The sequence below is a fragment of the Chelonoidis abingdonii genome, chromosome 8 (genome assembly GCF_003597395.2).
Source record: "Chelonoidis abingdonii isolate Lonesome George chromosome 8, CheloAbing_2.0, whole genome shotgun sequence".
In the NCBI taxonomy this organism is placed as follows: domain Eukaryota; kingdom Metazoa; phylum Chordata; order Testudines; family Testudinidae; genus Chelonoidis; species Chelonoidis abingdonii.
The window spans coordinates 67,473,572-67,498,981 of record NC_133776.1 but is presented as its reverse complement, the minus strand read 5'-3'; the positions used below and the strand labels follow the sequence as shown (position 1 = coordinate 67,498,981).

Below are 25,410 nucleotides of genomic sequence, written 5' to 3'. Positions count from 1 at the left end.
ATGAATTGCAAACAAAATATCTTCTGGCAGCTACCACTGTAAGTCTCAAGGGTATTTAACTCACAATGAAGTTATTTATCAAACGGCAATTTTTCCCATTTTTGCTGCATGGATAAAATTTTTCTCTCAGCTCTCCAAACCACAGAAATACCCTGCAGTCATGAAAGAGACTGACTGCAAGGCTGAAAGGTACTGTGCCTTTCTCCAGGCTGTACCAATGTAGGAAAGTTGACAAAGGAACTCTGAAATGAGAAAGGGAGGGGAAATTACCATCAAACTGTGGAAAAAAGTCAGGCTGAAGTAGGCATTTTAATCCAGGCTGCGGGGGGATCGATGTGCATTAGTCAATGCAAAGCAGCACAGCTCTGCCTATGCTTTGCAGGCTGCATGAGATGGGATGGGTGGAATCAGTCAGTGTATAGCAGAGAATCTCTTTCCTCCCTTCGACAGCAGCAGTAGCACCAAAAATTTCAAACTGATGTAATGCCAAAGATGAGAGACAAATTTGTACAGGGTAACCAATGAAACTGGTGGGTCCAAGAGTGAAATTCATCCTGTGGAGTTTATATTTCATACTTCTCCTTCATCCTGTAAACACTGAAGCCCTTCAATGTGATCTGCACAAGTTGCACAATATGATGCACAAAACTTAAGACCATGGCTAAAGAAACTACTTTTTTTAATCCACCTTGGAAAAGGGAAAGAAAGAAAAGGGACACAGATAAGACAATCTCTTCCCTCACCTCAGAGGTCAAACCCATCACCTTCATGTGGCACCTCAGTGCCAGGCCAAAGATGCAGACTGAAATTCTTCCCCAAAGACACAGTCCTTCAGATGATTTTCCTCCAAGACCAGGATGGGAAAACATCAGTTTTTTTAATTTTTTTAATTGGATTTTTATGGTATTTACATTATTGTAAGTTTTTCTTTTTAAAAATAAATCTATTACAAGTGATATCTGAATTTAATACAAAATATGCTAAGCCCTAAACTTATTATAATCTCTGAAAACATTTAATTAAAGTATGCTGTTTTGTGTGTTTAAATGCCAGTTGCCATCCTAATGCAGCTTGACACAAATCATGAACAGTTAATTAACTAATAAATAAGAAATATCATTTACCATTTTCTAACATACGAAAAATGGGCAATTAATAAAGAATCTGAATTTAAGTTATAGAATTGCTTAAATAAATGTACAGTTATAGTGAACCTTCCTACATAGGAAAAAAATGTACCAAATCTAATGTAAGGCTCCATTTAGTTATAAATCAACATGTTTTAATTGTTTACATCAACCAATGAGAATTTGCTTCTTCAGAAAATAAATGAAGTACAAATGGAAAAGTTTATTAAAATTGATGATTTAAATGGAGGCTTTTCACTTGGTGATTTAAATCAAGTCACCCTGTCCAAAAGGTCCAGACCCTCACTTTCACAAAGCACCAAGACATCTGCTAGCCTGGCCCAAAGCCCAACCTTGAAAGGAACAGTTTGGTTTTAATTCTTTTCATAAAAAGTGAAAGTGTAAGGAGTTGTCCTGCCATCCTTTGCCCATGACATGCTGATATCACCCAACTGCCACTCAGTCTGTCAGATGACTCGTGATGAGCCTTACTGCTGTTCTAGACACCTACTGATTGTGTGTTCTTGCTGTGACTCACACATACAGTATTGGGTCTAACATCAGACGCTGGATTTTAAAATAGGGACATGGAGCTCACATCGAGGGACACAACAAAGACCACTATAGAGGAGTGTGATGTATTGTACATCTGTGAGTGGGGCTTTGCTTGCTAAGGAGAGATGGAAACTTTGAGGTGTGTTGCCAAAATTCCCTCATGCTTTATCTTTATTGCACACCCAGCTTTCTGCAAAGGATTCTGAGCAGCATGCTCCAAATGGCATTTCCTGTACTGAGAATTATTAGCAGAGGGCCACTCTGGGCCAAATTAGTCACTGATGTAACTCCCCTGAAAGTAAGGAAATTAGACCAGGATAAGTTTGGCCCAACATATTACTCTCTTACAAGAAGTGATGTAGGACGCATTTTAAACACACGCATCCAGAATTATTTTATCCAATGTCAAAAGAATAGAGGATTTTCAGCATCAGGTTAAATCACTGTTCTATCAAGTCTAATATTCTACCTCTGGCCAATATTTCATCCATCAGAGGATGGCTTTTTTAAAAAACAAAACCATAATGAAGCTAGCAGATGATGTAGTGCTGTACATAACAGGAAGTTTCTCCACATAGTACTCCTCACCCATAGCTCAGTGCTACGTACACCAGGAAGTTTCTTCAGCAGGGACTTCACACCCATATCTCAGATTTGTTCTCTCCTGATTGGAGAGAGCACAGGAAACAAACTATACTTTCTGGCCCAACCTCCACTGGGGGAAGACAGCAAACTGACACAGAACAATATTAGTACGCACAGGTCAGGGGACCACTCCCAGATAGGTATCACTCAACTAGACAGAGAAGAAAAATTCAGCAGAAACAACCAAAGTGTTGCCTATTAAGAGGATAAACTGTAGGAAAGCGAGAAAAACTGCTTTCCAACTTAGTAGGTCTGTATTAAGGTCTGGACTGTACTGCACTCTCCTTCTTTTACTCCATCTAACTTCCTTCCATCTCCCCTTACAAGAAGGAAAAAAAATACTCCCTCTGCATTATTAACAATCTGGTAAATATAGCCAGTTAGTTATTACAAAAGGTGCCAAAACCTCACTGCTTCTTGTTCGCTCCAGTTAATGTACCATGGCAGAGGATGAATTGCTTTTACAAGAAACTAAAAATAAAAATGTTTCTGAGTCCATAATTGGATTGCCTTGTTGGGCTTTTTAAAGGAGCCAAAGTACCAGTTCCAGGCTATTAGCCCTAAGGTTGTAAGAGAATGATGTAAAGTATTTCTTCATTAAAACTGTTGCCTCTCTGCAGGGTTCCTACCCTCATTATTTTCTTTTTAAAAGATGTGTGTTATCACAAACTTTATTTTTAAAGGGGTCTTCAAAAACCCAGAGGTGAAAAAAAAATAAACAAGGCTTTTGCACCTGAAAAGCCAGTCACAGTCTCCAATCATGTTTTCAGTTCATTTCTATACAAAGCTTATTTTAATATGCCTGAGTCACACCTGTTATCTTGGTTCACTTTTAATAATCAGCAGCTAAATCCTGAAGTCCTTTGTCAGATTTTTACCGTTCTTCAAAGCAGGGACTGTCTCCACTAAAGGTCTTGTGAATCACCGAGCACACACTAGCAGTAATGGAGAAAAGCACAACAGCAATAACTTAATGTAAAGCAAAGTGGGACTATGAGGCTTCCAAGTTCCAATCCTTAGATAAAATTACATGGACAGTGAGCTCTCCAGGACAGGGTCATCTCGTTGTGTATGCGTGCTGCTTAACATAACGGGGCACTGATCCATGACTAGGGCTCCTAGACACGACACACTATAAACAACATTAATGATAATTATTACAATAGTGACTAAGTCCTAAGGTCTCAGGCAAAATGCAAAAAGTACTGAAATAAAGATGTGCTTTACCTGAGCAAGGATGTCAGGATTAGCTCCAACTGGTCATCCATACCAGAAGACAGAGAATTCAGCTTAGTAATTCTGACAGAGAATCAAAATCCATCTGTCATGTAAGCTCATCAAGAAAGAGGCACAGTCTCTTTGTTATACATTTGTACAAGCACCTAGCAAAACTGGGCTTTGGCTTGTAGGCACTACCGTAATACAAAATAAATAATTTAAAATCCAGGCTTGAAAATGAGTTCAAAATTTCTAGTGTGTACGGGGCCTGATTCTAGTCCCAATGCCCTCAGTGACAAAAATCCCATTGGCAAGAACAGGATCATGACAACTGTACAGCACCTAGCACAATGGGGCCTGGTCTGTGACTAGAACTCCTAGGTGTTACAATAATACTATTCATGATGATGAATCCTTCGCTATGTAACTCTGGCATGTAGTAGCGGTTCAGTAGTAAGATTAAAACATACCCTGCCTTGCACAAGAAAGAAAAAAAGAATGCCACGTTTACATATGTAATGGCAGTCCTGCAGGTACTTCCTACTTCAGGGTTAAGATTTGAAAGTTGTTGTGCCAGAAAAAAAAAAAAAAAAAAAATGCACTAGGGACGATTTCCCCTTTTGATAACGCCTAGGCAATCCCTTGTTAAAAAAGGGCAAAACAACAGTTATTAATTACCCTAATTAACCCAATTCATAAGACACATTTGTGTGGCTGTCATGACAACTGCTTTGACTAACTTGCCAAGAATAGCTCAGCTGTCCATTCAAATAAATCCCTAATAATTACCAATCTCATTTACTGGGCTTCTGTGATAATAATAATTAGTGCTACTGTACAAAAGGTCGCCCTAAACAATTTATGAATGATACATTCTGCCTGGCGATTATGTGAGTCCCACAGAATGTACAGAATGTACACAATTACATCTGTAACGTGATGGACAATGATTAGAGCCCACTCACCTTGTTCAGAAATGCCTTAATAGCTCCCTTTGTCTGAGATGAAATGGCGGGTTGGAGGGAAAAAACTGTCAATATTAAATGAGAAACTAAGTGAGCCAATAAAAACTTGGGTGCATGACAGCCAACCACTGCTCAACACAGCTTAATTCTACAGCATGGCTTACAAGGGATTCCTGCACAGAATTGAAGTGGACCATTAAGAGTGTCAAAGGGATAGGAGATGGTTGAAAAGAAAGTGGGAGAAAAAGATGGGGGGAAGCTTTGATTGTAGGCTGTAACGTAGGTCAAGTCTACCCTGGGAGCACTTTGCCAGAGTAGCTGTACCAGTGTACTATACTAGCAAACGGTTCCTAGTGTGGATGCAGCTTTTACCAGCAAAACTGTGCTTTCACCCACATAGTTATTCCTGCCCTTCAAATGAAACAAGCACAGTTTTGCTTTTATAACTGCATGTACATGGGGGGCTTTTCCCACAGACACATGGTACCCCTCATCACAACCCAGAAAAAGTTTGTAAAGTACATCTGGCTATAGTTAAAGCCACAGAACCTGCTCCCATTTCAGTCAAATAGGATTTTGTGTCTATTCTTGGGTAAAACAAAACACCCTTTTAAAATCCTTCTCTGTTACTATTAATATATGAAAAAAATTAAAGATCTATTTTATTTCCATTATTTATGCTGCTCATTTACTTGCTGTCTTTCTCTCCGTTTGGAAGAATGAAAATAGGTTAGCCAGTTTCAGTTTCATATGGAGTCCCTTTCTGGTCCAGGGGTTCAGCGCTGTAAGCTCTCTGCTTAGTTCTATAGGAGTTGTTCTACACTTGGAGCCCTTGGGCTCAACTTCACTTTCTGGCTGTTGTGCACAAGTATAATGCTGCAATGCTATAGCCGCAAACACCATGACAAAATGCTTGTACTAAAAAAAAACACCACACTACTGAATTTTTTAAAAACTCTGGGAAATGTTCTTACTGGTCTTACTGTTACCTGTTTTTCTGCATCCCCTTCAGAGAATGTGTGTCTATCCTACCTGCCAGCTAGCAGAGGTTCAAGCCTCAAGTAGAGCCTCATGCTTTTAGCACTGGAGGTTCCAGGTTCAAACTCAATGCTGACTCTTAGTGGCCGTCACTATGTGAAGTTCTGTAAAACTTGTTCTCATAAAACTAAAATTTTGGGGCAAATGTGACCTAATTGTGTCACTGGAATAAAGGAGTGATTTCTATCCATATTTTTACTGAAGTTACATCCAGTATCATGGAGCATTTGAATATCAAAATATCCTTAAAAAATGGGATATAAAATTCTCCCTTCATTTTTCTGTGCCACCAAATCCCCTTTACCATGCAACTGGATTAGACGGTACTGGGAGTTGCTACTGACTACTTGAGTTTAATGCTACACTGCATATATCATGAGAACAGTTAGAGAGCTCTGAGTGAATTTCACAAGTCTCAGCCATGTCAATTGCTTGCAGTTCTGAACAACTTTGGTTCAGCTGTCTAGAGTTGTGATATCAAAGCCCATTTGCTTCAATTGCAAAAAAAAAAATTTGCAATTATTTAAAAACAAAAACAGGAGTCCGTGCGGCACCTTAGAGTCTAACAAATTTATTTGAGCACAAGCTTTCGTGGGCTACAGCCCACTTCGTCGGATGCATAGACTGGAACATATAATAAGAGTGAATGTATACATACAGAGAAGATGCCACAACAGCTCTCAGAGGCTAATTACTTAAGATGACCTATTATCAGCAGGAAAAAAATTTTTGCAGTGATAATCAAGATGCTCATCTTAAGTAATTAGCCTCTGAGAGCGGGTGTGGCATCTTCTCTGTACGTCTACATTCACTCTTATTATATGTTCCAGTCTATGCATCCGACGAAGTGGGCTGTAGCCCACGAAAGCTTATGCTCAAATAATTTGTTAGTCTCTAAGGTGCCGCAAGGACCCCTGTTCTTTTTACGGATACAGGCTAACACGGCTGCTACTCTGGGGGAAAAAAAAAATCTGAAATTCGCCCAGCACCTCAAGGAACTACTTCAATAGCCAAGTCATTTTCTAAAATGTTTCTCTTGAGAAATCACACTTTTGTCATTTACAGTTACTTGTTTTGTGTTGTAAGCTAGAAGTAACCTTACCATCAAATGAAAAACATATACCATTAACGAACAGATTTGGTTCTATGGCCAGAAAATTATACTCTATTTCTACTGAGCATAGCAATAGAAGCCCAGAAATTTCTGAGTTTTAATCCCTGCTCTGACATGACATTTTGGACAACTCACTTCACCTCTCTTCATCCATTTCCCTACCTGTGAAACAGGTACGACAATGATATTAATAATAAACTAATAAATAATTTTTATTATTATAGTAGTAGTAATAGTAATAATAATATGGGTTTGCATCACAATTTGCTTCAGGATTGTTGTCACCATTGGGCTTCAGGGTTAAGACTTCGGTGAGCTGGAACGGACAATTAAAACCTCTCAGAGCTACTGGGTATGGTTTTTAGCAGTACTGATCTCCAACTCAATAAGAGATGCAGGTGCTCAACATCTCTGAAACTTAGACCCACTGTTTTAGTCTGTATGTCTGCACATTTAGAAAGTCAAAACTGCAACAGTTTACATTCCGTTTATATTTTCCTCACAACCAGGTAGGTCTACACTAAAAAAAGTATCTGTATTACATCCACAGCCAACAATACAGCAGCTGCACCAGTGCAAAGCTGCTAGCACAGACAGGTCTCAAGCATTTTAAACACCATTTCCCAACCTGCAAATATGAAATTAACTGCTCCTAAGTATTACATGATTTCGGGCAATGGGAATATGCAGGTGCTCAATTTGGCTCATATATGGTACTATAAGAGATGATGTCTCTCTCTGAGATGCATACATAATACCAATTAAAGTCTGTGGTAAAGATGCCCTTTGTAGTAAGTACAAAATATTGCGTTGAATTTCATTGTTATGTATGGGGCAAAGAACGATTAAACAAAACTGCAAGGAAGCATCTGTAAACTCAGTGCATTCTGAGGTATATAATCAACAGAACAGGGTCTCAATCCATGGGCTACATTAGCCCATGGAAAGCTGGCTGATCACATGGTGCTGGCTCCTCTCCCTTATTTCCAGCTCCTCAGTTACATTAAACATTCACCTAATATTACTTTTCTGAACAGTAACTCCCCACTTAACGTCCTCTTGCTTAACGTTGTTTCGATCTTACGTCCCTGCTCAATTACAAAACATGCTCCATTTAAAGTTGTGCAATGCTTCGCTATAACATCATTTCGCTACCTGCTTTGTCCACAGCTGGCAGTCCCCTCATCAGCTCCCCTGCACACACACCCCAGCGCCTCCTGCCCCCCAGCAGACCCTGCAGATCAGCGCCTTCCTCTGCCTCCCACCCTCGGCAATCAGGGGGCTTGCGGCGTTCAGGAGGGAGGGGGAGGAGCAAGGACATGGCGTGCAGGCTCCCCCTCCTTCCCCTGCCTCCCAAACATCGCAAACCAGCTGACTGCCATGGGCAGGAGGCAGGGGAGGGATGGGGGAGCCTACGTGCCAAGTCCTCTCTCCTCCCCTCTCCCCTCTGCCCCCGAATGTTGCAAGCCAGCTGACTGCTGCTGGCAGGAGGGAGTGGGGAGGAGAGGGGACGCGGTGTACCTCCCCCTTCCCTTCCCTGCCTCCTGCCCGTGGCAAACAGCTGGCTTGTGGTGTTCAGAAGGCAGGGAAAGGAGAAGGAGCCTGTGTGCCATGTCCTTGCTCCTCTCCTCTCCCTCCTGAACACCACAAGCCAGCTGATTGCCATGGGCAGGAGGCAAGGGGAGGGAGAGGAGAGGAGCGAGCATGCGGCATGCAGAGTAAAGGGGGGGAAGAGGCGGCAAGTTAAGGGTGGGAGTTTGGGGGAAAAGAGGTAGCATGGGCAGGCCAAGGGTTGAGCCTCCCGCCCCTGGTGCTTGCAGAGTACGAGAAGCTGTTGCTGTGTAACGTGCTTCTCCTAGTGCACAGCACCTTCAGCCTCCTTGCCTGACTCATTGTCCCCAGGGCCAGTGGGCTGTGCCTGAGTGGGGTAAGGTAGGGGCACCTCCCAACTATAGTACTGTACTGTACAGCAAAAAAAAAAAAAAAAATTCCCTGGAACCTTAGCCACCCCCCATTTACATTCATTCTTATGGGGAAATTGGATTCGCTTAACATCGTTTCACTTTTAAGTTGCATTTTTCAGGAACATAACCACAACGTTAAGTGAGGAGTTACTGTATAAGCAATTGCTGTAGGTGCCAGAGGGATATTATGTGATTATGATCAGGAGGGGACATGGTCTGCACCATTGCAGATGGATGGGGGTATCCAACAGACAACACTCAAAATCAGAGAAACTATTTTGCAGGACAGAACAAAACAACGAGCTTATGCTGTGCCAGAAAACAACTAAGAATTTACAACGTAAAAAGGAAAATCCTGAAAAAGCAGTGAGGTAATAAGGGAACTTAAGTAGCTATGAATGGAAAATAGCCTAATAGGGTCTGATGTGATTGGGAATCTAATGAGCTCAGATAGTAGGAAACTCAATGCAGTACTTGATGAGGGGTACAGGAAATGAGCATCTGTGATTATTAACCAAATTGGCCACTGGAAGTTATTCTGATTCCAAAAGAAGAGCTGGAAGAGTATTTTTTTCCCTGAAAGGAGAAAGTTGCCTGAATAATCACACTCTGTTTATGTAGGTGTTTTCTATCATGCTTATCACTGAGTCTGAGCAGATTCAAGAATACTGGATTTGGCCACCGAGATTTTACAAGCTCCGAATTGACACTGATGGAACATGTACTTCAAAACCTCATTAATTGCAATATCCAAACAAAGTAAAAAAGGACTTTGAAAAAGAACCAAAAAGGTTCACAGAGGAGATATTGAAAAAGAGAACTTTTTCAGTGGTATAGAAGTGTAACATCTTCCACTGAGTGCTACTTTACAAAGATGCACTGGGTGGAATGTGTGTTACGTACCCAAGATTAGTGCTTCTGTGGCTGTCATAGGAATAAGAAATTTGCCTCATAACAATAAACCCAGGATTGTCACATTCAATTTTTCTTTGATAGAATTGGTATGTGAAAACTGAGCTATATATAATTTTCTCAGATTGCATCAGGATGACTTTCTTGCCCTGTGTAAATGGAGGGTGGGAGAAGAGAGGTAGACAAATCTACCGTCCCCTCTTCCAAAGATCCCCAAAAGGATTTTGGGTGTATGATATTTAGTTTTAATATCCAGAGAACAACCATCAGCTTCATGTAAACCTGTGAAAACAATTGTCTTTACAAACAATTTTCATGAAATACATATACATTTTTATCCCTATTCTTTATCACCAAGGATATTTGCATGCAAACATTGTCTTTGTATTTAAGAATTTGTCTGCTACTGCACTCTATTCCCTTATCCCCCACCTGAAGTAAAAATAATTATTATTGATTGACTTTAAAACAGCAACAGTCACACGCTTCAAGCTGCCATACAATATACCAAACAACAGAGCAGCATTATCACAGCAAGCAATTGTCATATTCACACATGGCAAGTTACGGCTTCAGACTAGAGGCAGCAAGGGCAGATGAACACTTACAGTGTCATTTTAGTGTGAAAAGTAACTATGTAATTCAACAGATCTATTCTCTGTGAGATTTGAGTCCCATTTGCTTATGTTAGGGACAAAAGCATTTACTTCTGGTAGCACTACAGAGCCACTACAGCTATGGGAGGGGAGAGCGGATTCTATTCTTCCATGTGTATCATCAACAAAATGGATTCTCTAAATCCTGATTAGAGAATCTGTATTACTGTGGTGATGGAAGAGACACTCCTCAATTTTTTGATACCAGCTGGTGCTGTTAATGCTGGCAGTTAGATAAATGATCTTCGGAAGCTAATTTGATATGGATGTCGAGACAGCAAATACAGAAACCCAGTGTGTAATTTTTTATTTTTTTTTTTACTGGATCACCATTCTGCCAAGAAACACACTTTAAAAAGGATTATTTTAAATCAGATCAATGAGAAGAATCTAAAGAAAATACAGAGCAGAGCAGAAAAGCAATACTCTTTTCCAGAGTTTTCTCATGTGCAGTCAGTAGCTTGGTATAATTTGTTAGACTATATCTTGTAGAATTTTGAAGAAATTCCTCATTAGACTCTTTCTCCCCATAAAGTGTGTATGTTAACACCCACTTATGCTAATGAGACTTAAGGGTGAAAATCAAAGGAAGAGCCTACTCCTAAATACTTTCATTTTTAAAAAGTAATTCATCTCTGGTCACTGAGCACAGACACACACACACACGCACACAAAGAGCCCGTAGCTACTATAACCAGAAAACTTACATAATGTTTTGTGCTTCTGTGCTCCCTCTGCTGGTTCTGCAGCAACAGTCAAATCAAACAAGCTCTTTTGACAGACTCTGTAGAGAATCCTCTAAGGGGGGAGGGGGGGTGGAACGTGAAGAGGAAGGGCATATGTGCCACTAATTTCATCTCCTTCGCTGACAACACCACTGCTGTTAGGTCATACCAAAGGGAGTAAACAGTCAGGACCATGGCCAGCACACACCATTTTTCCACAGGAGCTCAAAAGCAGTGTGCCAGAAAGGGGGTGGGCAGCATGTCTTTAAGCTTTAGGAAGTTAAAATAAGTCAATTTCCCTGTGCAGTTGAAGATTGCATTTGTCATGAACACATTATTAAATGTCAGTGAAGATGGACCCAAGCCAGCCTGAAACTGAATTTGCCAAAGTTCAATAATAAACACAAGAACCAGGAACCAAGTTTGGATCAGAACTTTCTCAGATTTCAGGGGCACTGATTTGCCCTAGGCTCATCTCTAAATATATGCAGAAGCTAAGTTCTTATTAACATTACTGATGTACTAAAAACATGACGACATTCATGATCCAGGGCTGACTTTGCAACTGTTACAGTAAGTAGTATCTTACACTTTGAGCAGTCTAATTCTCATTTAAATGTGAAGGAAGGTACTACATGATGTGAGTAAGGGTGGCAGAAGCAGTTGAAAGTTATTCTTAACATTGTAATATAACGTCAGAGAAACTGTAAAATACTGTCCATACATAGCTGTAGATGCAGTAGTTAATGGAGTTTTATATTTATATTAGGGCTGTCAATTAATCCCAGTTAACTCATGCGATTAATCATGATTAATTTAATTTTTTTTAATTAAATTGCACAGTTAAAGAATAGAATACCAATTGAAATGTATTAAATGGGGGAGGGATAGCTCAGTGGTTTGAGCATTGGCCTACTAAACCAAGGGTTGTGAGTTCAATCCTTGAGGGGGCCATTTAGGGATCTGGGGTAAAAATCTGTCTGGAGATTAGTCCTGCTTTGAGCAGGGGGTTGTACTAGATGACCTCCTAAGGTCCCTTCCAACTCTGATATTCTATGAAATGTTTTTCTACATTTTCAAATATTGATTTCTATTACAACACAGAATACAAAGTGTACAGTGCTCACTTTATATTATTTTTATTACAAATATTTGCACTGTACAAAATGGTAAACAAAAGAACTAAGTTTTCAATTCACCTCATTCAATTACTGTAGTGCAAACTCTTTATCATGTAGATTTTTTTGGTTACATAACTGCACTCAAAAATAAAACAAAGTAAAACTTTAGAGCCTACAAGTCCACTCAGTCCTATTTCTTGTTCAGCCAATTGCTAAGACAAACAAGTTTGTTTACATTTATGGGAGATACTGCTGACTTCTTAGTTACAATTATCAGAGGGGTAGCCGTGTTAGTCTGGATCTGTAAAAGCAGCAGAGAATCCTGTGGCACCTTATTAGGACTAACAGACGTTTTGGGAGGTGAGCTGTCTAATTACCCACTCCAACCAGTGGTCGCACCCACGAAAAGCTTTTCTACGCCCCAAAACCGTCTGTAGTCTATAAGGCCACAGGATTCTCTGCGAAAGCTCACGCTCCAAAACGTCTGTTAGTCTATAAGGTGCCACAGGATTCTCTGCTGCTCTTAGTTACAATGTCACCTGAAAGTGAAAACAGGCATTTAAGTAGCTGGTGTTGCAAGGTATTTATGTGCTATATATGCTAAACATTCACATGCCCCTTCATGCTTCGGCCACCATTCTAAAGGACATGCTTCCATGATGACGATGCTCATTAAAAAATAATGTGTTAATTACATCTGTGAATGAACTGATTGGGGCAGAATTGTATGTCTCCTGTTCTGTTTTACCCACATTCTGCCTAATATTTCATGTTATAGCCGTCTCAAATGATGACCCAGCATATTCGTTTTAAGAACATTTTCATAGGGCATTTAACAAATATGAGATTTCTAAGGCTAGATACAGCACTCAACCGAGGTTTAAGAATCTGAAGTGCCCTCCAAAATTTGAGAGGGATGAGGTGTGGAGCGTGCTTTCAAATGTCTTAAAAGAACAACATTCAGATGAGGAAACTACAGAACCCAAACTACCAAAAAAGAAAATCAACCTTCTGCTGGTGGCATCTGACTCGGATGATGAAAATGAACATGTGTCGGTCCGCTCTGCTTTGGATCATTATCAAGCAGAACCTGTCATCAGCATGGAGGCATATAGTCTGGAATGGTGGTATGAAGCACATCTGGAACGTAAATATCTTGCAATGCTGGCTACAACAGTGCCATGCGAATGGCTGTTCTCACTTTCAGGTGACATTGTAAACAAGACGTGGGCAACATTATCTCCCGCAAATTGTAACCAAACTTATTTGTCTGAGCAATTGGCTGCAGTAGGACTGAGTGGACATGCAGGTTCTAAAGTTTTATATATAAATAAAAGCTTCCATACCCAGAAAAGAAGAAACATAAAAACTATGTTTTAAAAGAAGATGATGTTTGTACTTTTTAAGCAATCCCTATTCAGCAGAACAACAGGCATTTGTTGAAACAGTAATCTCATCACTTTTCATTAGACTGCCTATCATATCAAAATTTGCATTCACACTCTCCATAGTGTCTAGGCAGATCACTTGATACTACCCCTACCATAGGAAACAGAGAAACGACTTTTGAATGCAACATTCAGCTGCTTTAATTGGGTCTTTCCCACTGTCAAATGTTTCTGTAAAACAGAAGAATAATTATTTGTTGTTTCTAATGCAACACATTAAACTGCTATGTGCTTACACTAATACATACATTTAGTTTTGCAAGCTCCTAATTAATAATACAGAATATAGCTGCATTACAAAAAACAGGTAAAATCAGACAACATGGAAAAATTAATATTGAGTCCTATGTTATCCCAACTCATTTAGTCTAATAATGGTGAATGATATTTTCCAAGCACTTTATTCAAGCAATAAAAAAGCAGAATTATTTGATCTCCTTCTAACCTTTATGATTCTAAGCAATCTTTTTTTGACCCAGGTTGACTGAAGCAACTCTGCAAAGCCTTTCAAAAAATTGTACTCAGCATGCACTATGTCAGTCCACAGCCAAAGATAAATGTTATTATTTTAAAACCATCATCCTACTAATAGATGAGCAAACCTACCACATTAGCATAGCCTGCAGATCTCCAGCACTGGTGAGAAAGTGCCAGAGGGTTTTAGCTTAATGGAATTTTACATACCTGACTTAGTATGGGTTAATGCAATCCACCAACATAGGAATTTTAAAACCTGCCCTGTGGCATACACCTGCCATTACAAAAGATGGTATAATCTGACAAGCTCAAGACCCCCGAGAGGATGGTAAAGGATTCATGTCCAGATCTCTTGTGGCCAATAGAATGCAGAAAGGCAGAGACTTTCTTATGCAGCTCAAAGATACAGAAATCAGCTCCAATTTTCATATAGTATTTATTTGATTTAATGAGGGATTTTTTTTTCCCCCTATGAGATTTTTTACTTGCAGTGTACTGAGCAGTTCCCTCAGAAGATATTGGATAAGCCACTGAGGAGGAGATGTACCACAATAAATGTAACACACATTTTTAGGGCATCATTACACTAACCTCAGCTACCCTGACAAAGAGACAAGAACTAACTGGGATTCTGTGTTAAACACACAAAGTAATAATCACTTGTCCAGCTGACATAAGCTATTACTTTCTCCTAATTTAAGATGCTGCAGTACCAACACTGCAGTCTTTCTCTGGTAAATCTGCCCACTGACTTCAATGAGTAGCTTTGCCTAAGTAGGAACTGTAGAAACAGGCCCCTAATGCCACTTTGCCAATTATCGACACGATTCTGTATTACTGCACACACAAAACTCCTACTAATGTCAATAGGCATTTGAGATAAAGAAGGATGAAGCCCTAAAAAAGATGCATTTTCACAAGAGCACACAACTCCATAAATTCAGAGAACACTGTAATTTAAATTTTAATTAAAAGGTTAGAACTATTTATGCTACAAATAAGACCATCCTGTATTTTAATTAGTAAAAAGTAACTGGCACTCAACTATGGCCTCTACACGGAACAATCTCTCATCATTTTTTAAAGCAAACCCATGCAACTTGGCTGGGGAGCAGAGAGCATGCACAGCTACCAAGTTCTATTTGACAAGCATTCACATGCCAAGAGAGAGCTGGGGTGATAGAGGACAGCAAGTTAGACAGGAGTTTGAAATGCAGTCTGGCTGCATGAAAAAAGGAATGGCCAATGCAGTCTTTGGGCTGAATATGTAGAGGAATCTCATTAAAAAATAGAGAGGGAACAGTATTTCTGTATACCACACACAGACACTGCATTCTGTTCAGGATACCTATTTCCCAGAAAGACAACTGGCAAATTGGAGCTTTATAGTACAAGGATCAGTTGTGCTGCATCACCTCATCTCCCAGGAGAGGGAAAAATGAACTTCTAAAGATAGAAAAATCACAGAATCATAGAACTGGAAGGGACCTTGAGAGGTCATGTATCCCACTCCCCTGCACTCAAGTCAGGACTAAGTATTAGACCATCCCTGACAGGTGTTTGTCCAACCTGCTCTTACAAATCTCCAGTGACGGAGATTCCACAACCTCTCTAAGCAATTTATTCCAGTGCTTAACCACAGTTAGGAAGGTTTTCCTAATGTCCAACCTAAACTGCCCTTGCTGCAATTTAAACCCATTGCTTCTTGTCCTATACCCAGAGGCTAAGAGCAGCAATTTCTCTCCCTCCTCCTTGCAACAATCTTTTGTGTACTTGAAAACTTATGTCCCCTCTTCAATCTTCTCTTCTCCAGTCTAAACAAACCCAATTTTTTCAGTCTTCCCTCATAGGTCATGTTTTCTAGATCTTTCATCATTTCTGTTGCTCTTCTCTGGACTTTCTCCAATTTGTCCACATTTATCCTGAAATGTGCTGCCCAGAACTGGACACAATACTCCAGTTGAGGCCTAATCAGCCTGAAGTAGAGCGGAAGAATTACGTCTCATGTCTTGCTTACAATACTCCTGCTAATACATCCCAGAATGATGTTTATTTTTTTGTAACATGAGTTACACTGTTGACTCATATTTAGCTTGTGATCCACTCTGACCCCTGGATCCCTTGCTGCAGTACTCCTTCCTAGGCAGTCATTTCCCATTTTGTATGTGTGCAACTAATTGTTCCTTCCTAAGTGGAGTACTTTGCATTTGTCCTTACTGAATTTCATCCTATTTACTTCAGACCATTTCTCCAGTTTGTCCAGATCATTTTGAATTTTAATCCTATCTTCCAAAGCACTTGAAACCCCTCCCAGCTTGGTATTGTCTGCAAACTTTACAAGCGTACTCTCTATGCCATTATCTAAATCATTGATGAAGATATTTAACAGAACCGGACCCAGAACTGACCCCTGTGGGACCCCACTCGTTATGCCTTATCAGTGGTTCACAGACTGCTGTAAACTTCTCTCTGAGAACAATTTTCCAACAAGTTATGCGCCTACCTTATAGCTCCTTCTAGGTTGTATTTCCCTAATTTGTTTATGAGAAGGTCATGTGAGACAGTATCAAAAAAGCCTTACTACAGTCAAGATATACCATATCTACTGCTTTCTCCTGCTGACTGCCTGTCAAAGAAAGCTATCGGGTTGGTTTGACACAATCTGTTCTTGACAAATCTATGCTGACTGTTACCTAGAAGATAATGAGATGATAAGTATTTGCAAATTGATTTCTTATTTGCTCCATTATCTTTCCGGATACAGAAGTTAAGATGACTGGTCTGCAATTCCGAGGGTTGTCCTTATTTCCCTTTTTATAAATGGGAGGTTTACTTACGTTGGTATGAGAGGGTATAACTAGTAGGGTAGAATGAATGAATTCCAGAAATGGAACGTTTAGGGTGAATACAAGTTGGGGAGGAAGGGAAAAATCACTGGAGACAGTGATGTGAGGCTATGGAGTAATCTCTGGGAAGTGGTAGATGTCTTATCAATTGAGATATTTAAATTGTACTATAGTAACCATCTGAAGACGCAGTTCAGAGGAAAGTTGTGCACAGGCAGGAGGATGAATTGGATGGAATGGTCTAGCAAGTTCTTTGCTATTTCTAGCTTGAATGATTTTAGGAAAAATGGCAATTTTCTTCAGTACGTCATCAAGGCAAGTCTTGGCCTTTTTCAGCTGTTCTTGCTGGTTTTTGGAGCAACATGGGTGAAAACCTGCCCCTTTGACGGATGACTGGGATTAAATGGACTGAAATAAAATGCAGTGACAGAACCCTGCTGGAAACTGCTAGCAACTGGTAAATGAACATGTAAACAAAACTAGTAGAGGGATCTGGGTGTGGTCTGACAGACAACAGCTGGCCAGCTCCACAACTGATGTAAACTGGCATAGTTCCATTTATTTTAATGCAGCCATGCTGTTTTACAGCAGCTGAGAATCTGGCCTAGTACGTAAAGGAAAGGGACCGAGAGCTGTTCACTTCACAGCAAGTCCCAGCAAGTCCAATAGAAACTTGCACACTTTTCAGGGATTAATCCCCTCAGCAAACATTTGCAGTGACGCTCACACAATTGTCAAAACAGTAGGGTTTATTTGTTAAATGGAACACAGCATAAGAAGTTCTTCGGGTAGTCTAGAGAAATGAAGGTTGAAGCAGAGTCCATTCTGGTCAGCCCAGAGCCCAGCCAAGCTGCAGTGAACCCCCTGGTTCACGCCATCTCTCTATCTGACCTCCTTCATCAGACTAAACTCTCCATGACAGACCTGACTCCTTCCAGCAGCCAACTCTTATCCCCACCTCACACCTTCATAGTCCTTTGTTCTCGCCTGGGAAAATGCTGTTCGGTCTCCCTAAGAAAAGAGGGGAAATTCATATCCCCCTGGGTCATAGGTTGCTAGGTATCAATGTCCAGGCATTGTCCATTTTTATTGACTCAAGTTTATTTTCCCAAACCAGTACACTTAAAAAGCACATACAAATCCACATCAGAGCCTGCTTCCATGCAAGGCCACAAATGCCACCTCCCACAAATGGTTATTGGAATCAATCCTACTTCCATTGAAATCAGTGCTAAAACTCCCATTAGCTTCAACAGGAGGAGGTGCAAAGCTCTGAAACCTCTGCAACATTGACCCCATACGTGTTTTGGGGCGGGATTACAGCCCTTTATCATCAGTATAAAGAGAGAACAAACAAAGCAATGTTTAACAAGACCCTGGCCCAAAAAACCATGCAGTGAGAATGATGATCAGTGCAATACATTGCTCAACATGAAAATAAGCTACAGTATTTATCTCTGTTGCAAGGTATTAAAATGAAATTTTCAAAACTGAGAGCTTGAAGCGACTGCATTTGAAGATGCATAATTGGTCAGACTGACCTTAGAAAGGAATAAAAAGCTGCTTATTTCCATAATGTTGGCCTCCAACATTATAAAAGGTCAGAGAATGTATCATGATATACAAAACAGTTCAGGAATAGTTAAGCTGAGAGGTTCTCTGTGACTTGCAATTATGTGGCTATTTACACATGTATATATTTTAAGTGACTGTTGAGTGTTCTTGAGAGGTTCTGGATTTCCAGCAGTGGAAACTGAAGTCTTCTAATTATCCACAAGACAAATATAAACATGCACCAGCAACAGGAGTATGGTTCACGCTACTCTATTAACATGCTTTAATCTTGACCTGGAGAGATTATCCCCAAGGGCAAGTTTCAGTCTCCTTGCCCTTTCTGTCCTTGGCCTCTCTACATAGGCTGCCAAGAGCGGAGTCAGCTGTGACAGTGGATCTTGTGAAATGCTTGCCTATCTGCTAGGAAGAAGACTAAGATTTCCAGTTCATTACATGAAACAGCAAATCAGATAATGACTCTCAGTTGCCACCAATCAGTGCTAGAGCCGAAGAGATGACCTACAGGTGTAATACTACATATCCCATTAGCAATTCCATAAATCAGCCAGATGTTTGGTACTACACCTCTATCCCGAGATAACGCGACCCGATAGAATGCCGGTTTGCATACAATGTGATAAAGAAAAGCTCTGACACACTGCTCTGATCAGTATGTTAAGGGTGCCAGGATGGGGCCGAGGCCAAGGGGTTGAATAAGGGGCAGATGGTCTCAGGGGCAGTCAGGAGCTCCCCCACCCCAGGGTCTGGGAGGCAGGAGCTTGGGAAGGGGGCACTTTCAGAGGCCCTGAAGGCCCAGGGGATTAGCAGGAGGCCAGGAGCAGCCCGTTCCACTTCCCTCACCCCGGCCCCAGCCGTGGCTTGGGGGAACGGATCCCCCTGCACTCACCAGCAGTAGCGGAATCACAGCAGCCTGGCCCCAGCCCGCTCCACTCCGCCAGCTCCCAGCTGCAGCGTTCTGCTTCCGGCCACAGCTGAGCGCAGGGGGCATCCTTTCCCCAACCTCCCTGGGCTCACCAGCGGCGGGAAGTGGAGCGCCGTGGCTGGGAGGCGGCAGAGTGGAGCGGGCTGGGGCCACTTTGCTCCACTTTCCGCCGCTGCCGGTGAGTGCCTGTCAGGGGGTGGGCCTGTCAGGGGGTTGGGTGTGTGTTGTCGATCGGGAACAAGGAACGCGGGGGGGGGGGTGTGGGGTGGGGGAAAGAGAGGGTAAATCTTTGATTTGACGTTGTGGGGGGGAAGAGAGATAACGAGGTCTCAGCTATAATACAGTGAGATTTTTTTGTCTCCGGAGGACTACATTATAATCAGGGTAGAGGTGTATTTGTGATTTCCTAAAAGCCAGAATTTTCTTATTGCTTTAGAGTTAAAAATAAAAACACCTATTGGTTATTTTTAAAACCACGGAGCGGTGGGGATGGATTCATTATCTAATACTAAAAACATCACGTCTTTGCCAAGCTTTTAAAGAAGAAACATTTCCATTAATATACTACACAACACAAAGGTGCACACTCTCAAACATGAAGATGCACTAGTTAGAGAAGTGACCTGTGCGTACACACCTTAAAGAAAAGTGCTGAGTTATAGTGCCCTCCCAAGGAGAAAACAAGGCTGGCAACTTCACATGTGAAGTCAATCTTCCGACAAGCTGAACAGTACTGCCGATAATGCTTTAATTATGATCACCTCTTTAAATAAGCAGCATTTCAACAGCATCTCACAGCTGAGTGCTGAAAACTCTCTCTGCTTTGGAAGATTTTATTTTAGTTCTATAAACGGCAACACTCACAGGTGAACTAAACCCTCTCCAATTATATATGCAGCTGTTTCCCAAGTAGAACCCCACAAATAAATGGCATGATTTATAACAAACTGCCTGTTATACCAGACAGGAACGGATTTCCTCAAACCAGGCATAGTAGTGTGAGGGCATTCATTCTGGTTGTAACATACAAAATGTTATTATAACAGACACTTTGGGGGCTTTTTAAGGCTAGCACACAAAAGGAGAAGCTGGAGGGGGAAAAAGAATTGATGAGTAGAGAAATGACAGAGAAAGAGCCATACTGATTTCATTTCTTACAAAATAAAATTCTTGGCTAACTGTAAAAATGTATGTTAGTTAACACAGAGAGATATTCCGAACAAAAAACTGCCTGGGTTACCCAAAAAGAAAAATTGCCTCTTTTGCTAGGAAAACCATTTCCTGTGGTCAGAAAGGCACTAACTACCTGGCAAGAAAATATTTAAAAGCAATCAGGCCTAATCCTACAACCTTTGGTCACTACGTGAGTGGTCCTAATGAAGTCAATATGAATAAAGATTATTCGTGAGAGTGAATAACGGTTGATGGTCATTTCTGAGCCTATTGCTGGAGTCTACCATCTTAGTAAAAAGTAGCCTTATCTGTGATACCAGCAGAACAGCATTCCAAACTGTTTAGACTGCAAACTAGTATTCCTTGTGCTTTAATTCTAGATTAACAACAGAAGTACTTAGTTAACACTGGGAGACTAATTATGAGACTGTGATTTTAGTGCACCATTGGCACAAATGTGCGCACTACCCACATGCATCCATATATCAGATTTGCACAAGCACGTGGGTAGCTGTGTGGGCATGCACTGCTTCCGTAAAGTAGGTCATGCATGTGCAGTTCTGGTCTGCAAACCTGGTCCCAAAAGCTTAACAGCAAAGAAGAATATCTGAGGGCAGATTCTGAAGTCCTAGGAGCACTACGCGCACAGCCTTTTTGAGTGGGCTGACAATAAACCAGCATCAAAGCAAGACAGAAATTGATTTACAAGCTCTTAATAATAAGTAATATTTCATATGCATATACCACCTTCATCCCAATGCATTTACACTCCCATATGCTGGCTTCCATAACCACTTCCAACACTCTGTCACTCTCTACCAAGTAGCTGCCACCAGCGCAAGATAGAGGACACGTTCCAATTTACCATTGATCCATAAGCACAACTCCCAGCAAAGTTCTTTAGACGCAACGTGCAAAACATGATGGCTAGATATGACCCTTTTAATTTTAAGGCTCACTTCTCCCCAGGCTCTCCAAGAAGGCCACTCATCCACAGTGAGCTTTAGGAAACTGAGGCACAAAATGGGCACAGTTTTCCTTTGGCTGGAAAACATCCTTTCCAAAGAGTACCTCATATGCCCCTGCTGCAAAACAAATGTAATTTAATATAAAGGGCGAAACTCTGACTCTTTTCACTCATCCTGGACATTGGCACTAAGTCACACTTAATTCAAACTCTGCTTGTGACCAGAAGAGGGCCCCTAGAGAGGGCAGTGTTTTGGTGGCTCCCATGATGGGAGAGGGCAAAAGGACAGGACAGGTCCCACATGATTTCCAGCCACCACAAGATAGGGTTGAGGTATCACAGGACCTGGCCCATGATCTGGTGCCATAATATCTCGCAGGATTTGGCATGAGATTTCAAGCCATGTGCTTGGAGCCTCTTCCTGTTTGCTGGTTTCTAGCAGTCAGACTACCCTGCTTCCCTTATCTAGGTTGCTGTGGGATGCGCAAGTCACCACTTTGGGATTGGGAAGGATTTCCCTCCCCTCCCCCCGACACCACCAGATTGGCTGAGGCTGGTTGGGTTTTTCCCCATCTTCCTTGCAGCGAAACTTCAGGGTTGCGTTTTAGGTAACCAGCTGGCTGGAATTCACCCCCTCCCAGAGGTCATAGTTTGGACCTACATGAGGGTTGTTTAGTTGTCACAACTTTTGACAGATGCCCAGCACAGGAACTTTCCAATTCAAGCACCAGATCCAAAAAGGTAACACACTGGACACATCCTTACGAGATGGGGCATTGTGTCTAACCCCTTGGATACAAATGTGAACCAGCAGCCGGGCCCTACCCCAGGGGAACCACCCCATCAATGTGCTTGACAGCAGTGCTGGCTGGGGTTGAGGTCCTCTCTTGCCTCAATCCCCCAAAAGAAGGCCTGCGAAGGGATGGGCTGGCAGGAATAGATTAGAGTCAAAAGTCACAGTGGAAGAATTCCCCCCCACAGATCCTCTCCTGGCAATAATTTTACGGGCAGATACACACTGAAGTAACAATCTGGCCCAAAGAATAAAGAAAAAGCCTTTCTAGGGTAGGAGTTTCTAATAATTTTTCTCAGAATCACATTCTAATCCCTGCATACTTCATCCCCTCCAAACCAATCGGACAAAAGGTGGGAGCACAAGTGAGTTCAATTATAAGCAACAAGACACTGTATAATCAGCCCAGATACCTGCCACCATTTGAACTATGCTGCAGAGAAAGAGGAAGTGTCTCCTGAAGAGCATTTGTCTCCACAAACAACTCATCCTCAGGGACTTTTATTTCAAGGTTCTTAACTGTTGAAGTAAATGAGCCTCACATTAAAGACCAGCTATATATCAAGCCAATCTAAACCCATCCTCTGCTAGGGAAATGGTTGTTTTCAGAGACAGTCACTTACTTTTCAGAAGCAAACATCTCATGCTAGCTGGCACATAAAGCTACTTTGTTTACCTCTGTATTGTAACCTGTATCAATCAATTTTGTGCCTTCCCATCAGCACAAAAATGGAATGCAACATGTAGGCTGAACATTAGTAAAATCTCCCTGACACCAAGATCTAATAGACTGTGTAACAGTCTCCCAAGGGAAATGGCAGAGACCTCATCACTTGAGACATTTAAAACTAAACTGGACAAAGTCCTAGTAAATATACTGCAGGGAACAATCCCGCACTGACTGGGAGATATCCCATCCAGTCTAACAGGTTTTGCCTTTCTCTAGCAGCTACAATTCGGTTGTCTGAAATCTAGATGGCTGGGTTAGAATTGTAATTACTAAAGAGTCTGCACCTGGAAGTGTTATAATAATATGCTTTGTAAACAGGTAATTGCTACTGCACAATAACTCCTATTAATGTAATAGTCTGACACTGAGGAACAGCAACTGTGTTTTATTGCAGTTACATGGAGATTACTGCAGTGAGATCTGCAGATGTAATCGTCCTAGCAGACCCAGGCTGGAAGCACCCTGGAAGTCGACCATCATGTTTTGGACTGGGTAGGAGGACAGGAGCTCAGGCCAGGTAAGGGACAATGATCTATTTATCTTTTAGAAGCACAGATCATGGGGGGGAGGGACGGGGGCAAGAGAAGAGCATGGACTCAGGTTAAGTAGTAAGAGAAAGCTGGGCTCTGATAACAGGTTGCTTCTACACAGATACTGAACAGTATTGGAATATTCTTTTGTGCAACTTCTCTCTAAGTTGGGCATTTGTAAAGAGCCCAATCACTGAGCTACCTGGGCAATAATCTGGGCACTAGTGATGCCTGACACACCAAATGTCTGGAGGCTCCACTCGCACAAGCACCTAAAAGTTTGGATTTTCATCTGAACCTCTTGGGTCTTCCAGATTTAAGTACCTCTCCCATCTGTAAATAACTGGCAGCCTGACTTTTCATGGTCATGCCTCTACCCACTATGTTCTCCTGGCCCTCTACTGGTCCCGAGGAGCAGAGCAGAGGGACTTGGTTAATGCAAACAGCATCAGCATTAAGCCAGCAGTCTGCCACATACAGTATTAGTCCACATTCCATTGGGAGCATATTATGTAGTACAGCCGCTCTCCAACTCTGCTGCCATCTTTGCCAGCTTCGGCCTCCCACCTCAAAGAGACCAGCTTAAACGCAACTCTCGTAAAGGGGAGGATACATGCTACGGGGATGCTACCATAGATCCACTTGCCCCTCTGCGCAGGGCTGGCTTTAGGCCTATTCCACCAATTCCCCCGAATCGGGCCTCACGCCTAAGAGGGCCCTGCGCCCAGTGAGAATCCCTTCCCTGGCTAGAGGCGCCTTTTTAATTTTTACTCACCCAGCGGCACTCCGGGTCTTCAGAGGCATTTCGATGGCGGGTACTTCACTCGCTCCGGGTCATCGGCGGCACTTTGACAGCGTGTCCTTCAGTGCCGCCGAAGACCTGGAGTGAGTGAAGGACTTGCTCCTGAAGTGCCGCCGAAGACTCAGGGCACTGCCCCATGAGTACAAGCCCCATGTGTTTTTTTGTTTTTCTTTTTTAAGTTATCCCTGCTGAGGCCCCATCGAAACTGTTCGAATTGGGCCCCACACTTCCTAAAGCCGGCCCTGCCCCTGCGTGGATGACAATATTTCCGTGGCTTTTCTCTGGTCTTGCTCTGCTCAGCATCACATGGCAGGGGGATCATTAGGATCTAGCATTCTGATGGGGTTTTAAAAGCCCTTAGAGATCCCAGTCAGATTTCTCAGAGGCTGAACACTCCTAAACCTACATTTCATATGAAGGCATGGCATGCAGTGTGGAGAACATTCAACACCCTCAGCATTGCAACTGAGGTGCACAGACTATTCCCTCTCCTCAAGGGATATAAATTAGGACACAAACAAAATAGACAATGCCTTGGTGGAGAGACACTCTCAGAGCTGGATTTGTGCAAGGCCTGATCAGTGTAGTCAATGGAAAGTCTCCCACTTATTTCAATGGGCTTTGGATAAGACTTTCTGAGCTCACCCCGTGAAAGTGCTTCTTGTATTCTTAATAGAACTGTGAAAATCTTGTAACTGCCCCTTATGCAGTTCCAGTTTAACTGCTGGCATACTACATTTTAAGCTGACACTAAAGCAGGGGAGAGAAACATTTCATTTGTTAATACAATAAAATTCATTTCAACACTCCATGTTTCAGTGCCTTCTAATACATTAAGCTTATAAGAAGTGACAGAAGGACTCAAGTTAGGGACAAGAAATGTAGGGAAATGCCATTCCCTTCTGCCTGTGTCCTGCCTCCCTAACAGAAAAAAAACAGAGTTAATAGAGTTGAGGCTTCTTTGGAGAGATTCACACACAGCTGGATCCAAAGCTTAGCTGTAATGCAGCTGCATTGGGGAGAAATTTGTACATAAATGTATTCTGGTTGAGTACGTCTACTAACTTTATTAGCTGAGCTATGTCGTATCCCTTGATAATTTTCCTC

The 25,410-nt window shown here is 41.8% G+C and overlaps 1 protein-coding gene and 1 long non-coding RNA gene across 6 annotated transcripts in view; one reads left to right on the top strand and one right to left on the bottom strand.

The window, feature by feature from the left end:
- The window catches only part of PCDH19 (protocadherin 19), a 106,297-nt gene that overhangs the window by 70,498 nt on the left and 10,389 nt on the right, over nucleotides 1–25,410 (bottom strand). The window contains exon 3 of one of the 5 annotated variants that reach the window (XM_075068730.1): nucleotides 357–844. The exons of the other annotated variants lie outside the window; for them this stretch is intronic. Within the exon in view, the coding sequence (XP_074924831.1) occupies nucleotides 779–844 (66 nt within the window). The 3' untranslated portion in view covers nucleotides 357–778. Of the gene's footprint in view, nucleotides 1–356; nucleotides 845–25,410 lie in introns of those variants that run through there. 5 annotated transcript variants of the gene reach the window in all.
- Nucleotides 1–25,410, top strand: part of LOC116819996 (uncharacterized) — a 33,085-nt gene that overhangs the window by 2,310 nt on the left and 5,365 nt on the right. The window contains exon 2 of the long non-coding RNA XR_004372526.2: nucleotides 23,366–23,488. This is a non-coding gene — a long non-coding RNA (uncharacterized LOC116819996). The remainder of the gene's footprint in view (nucleotides 1–23,365; nucleotides 23,489–25,410) is intronic.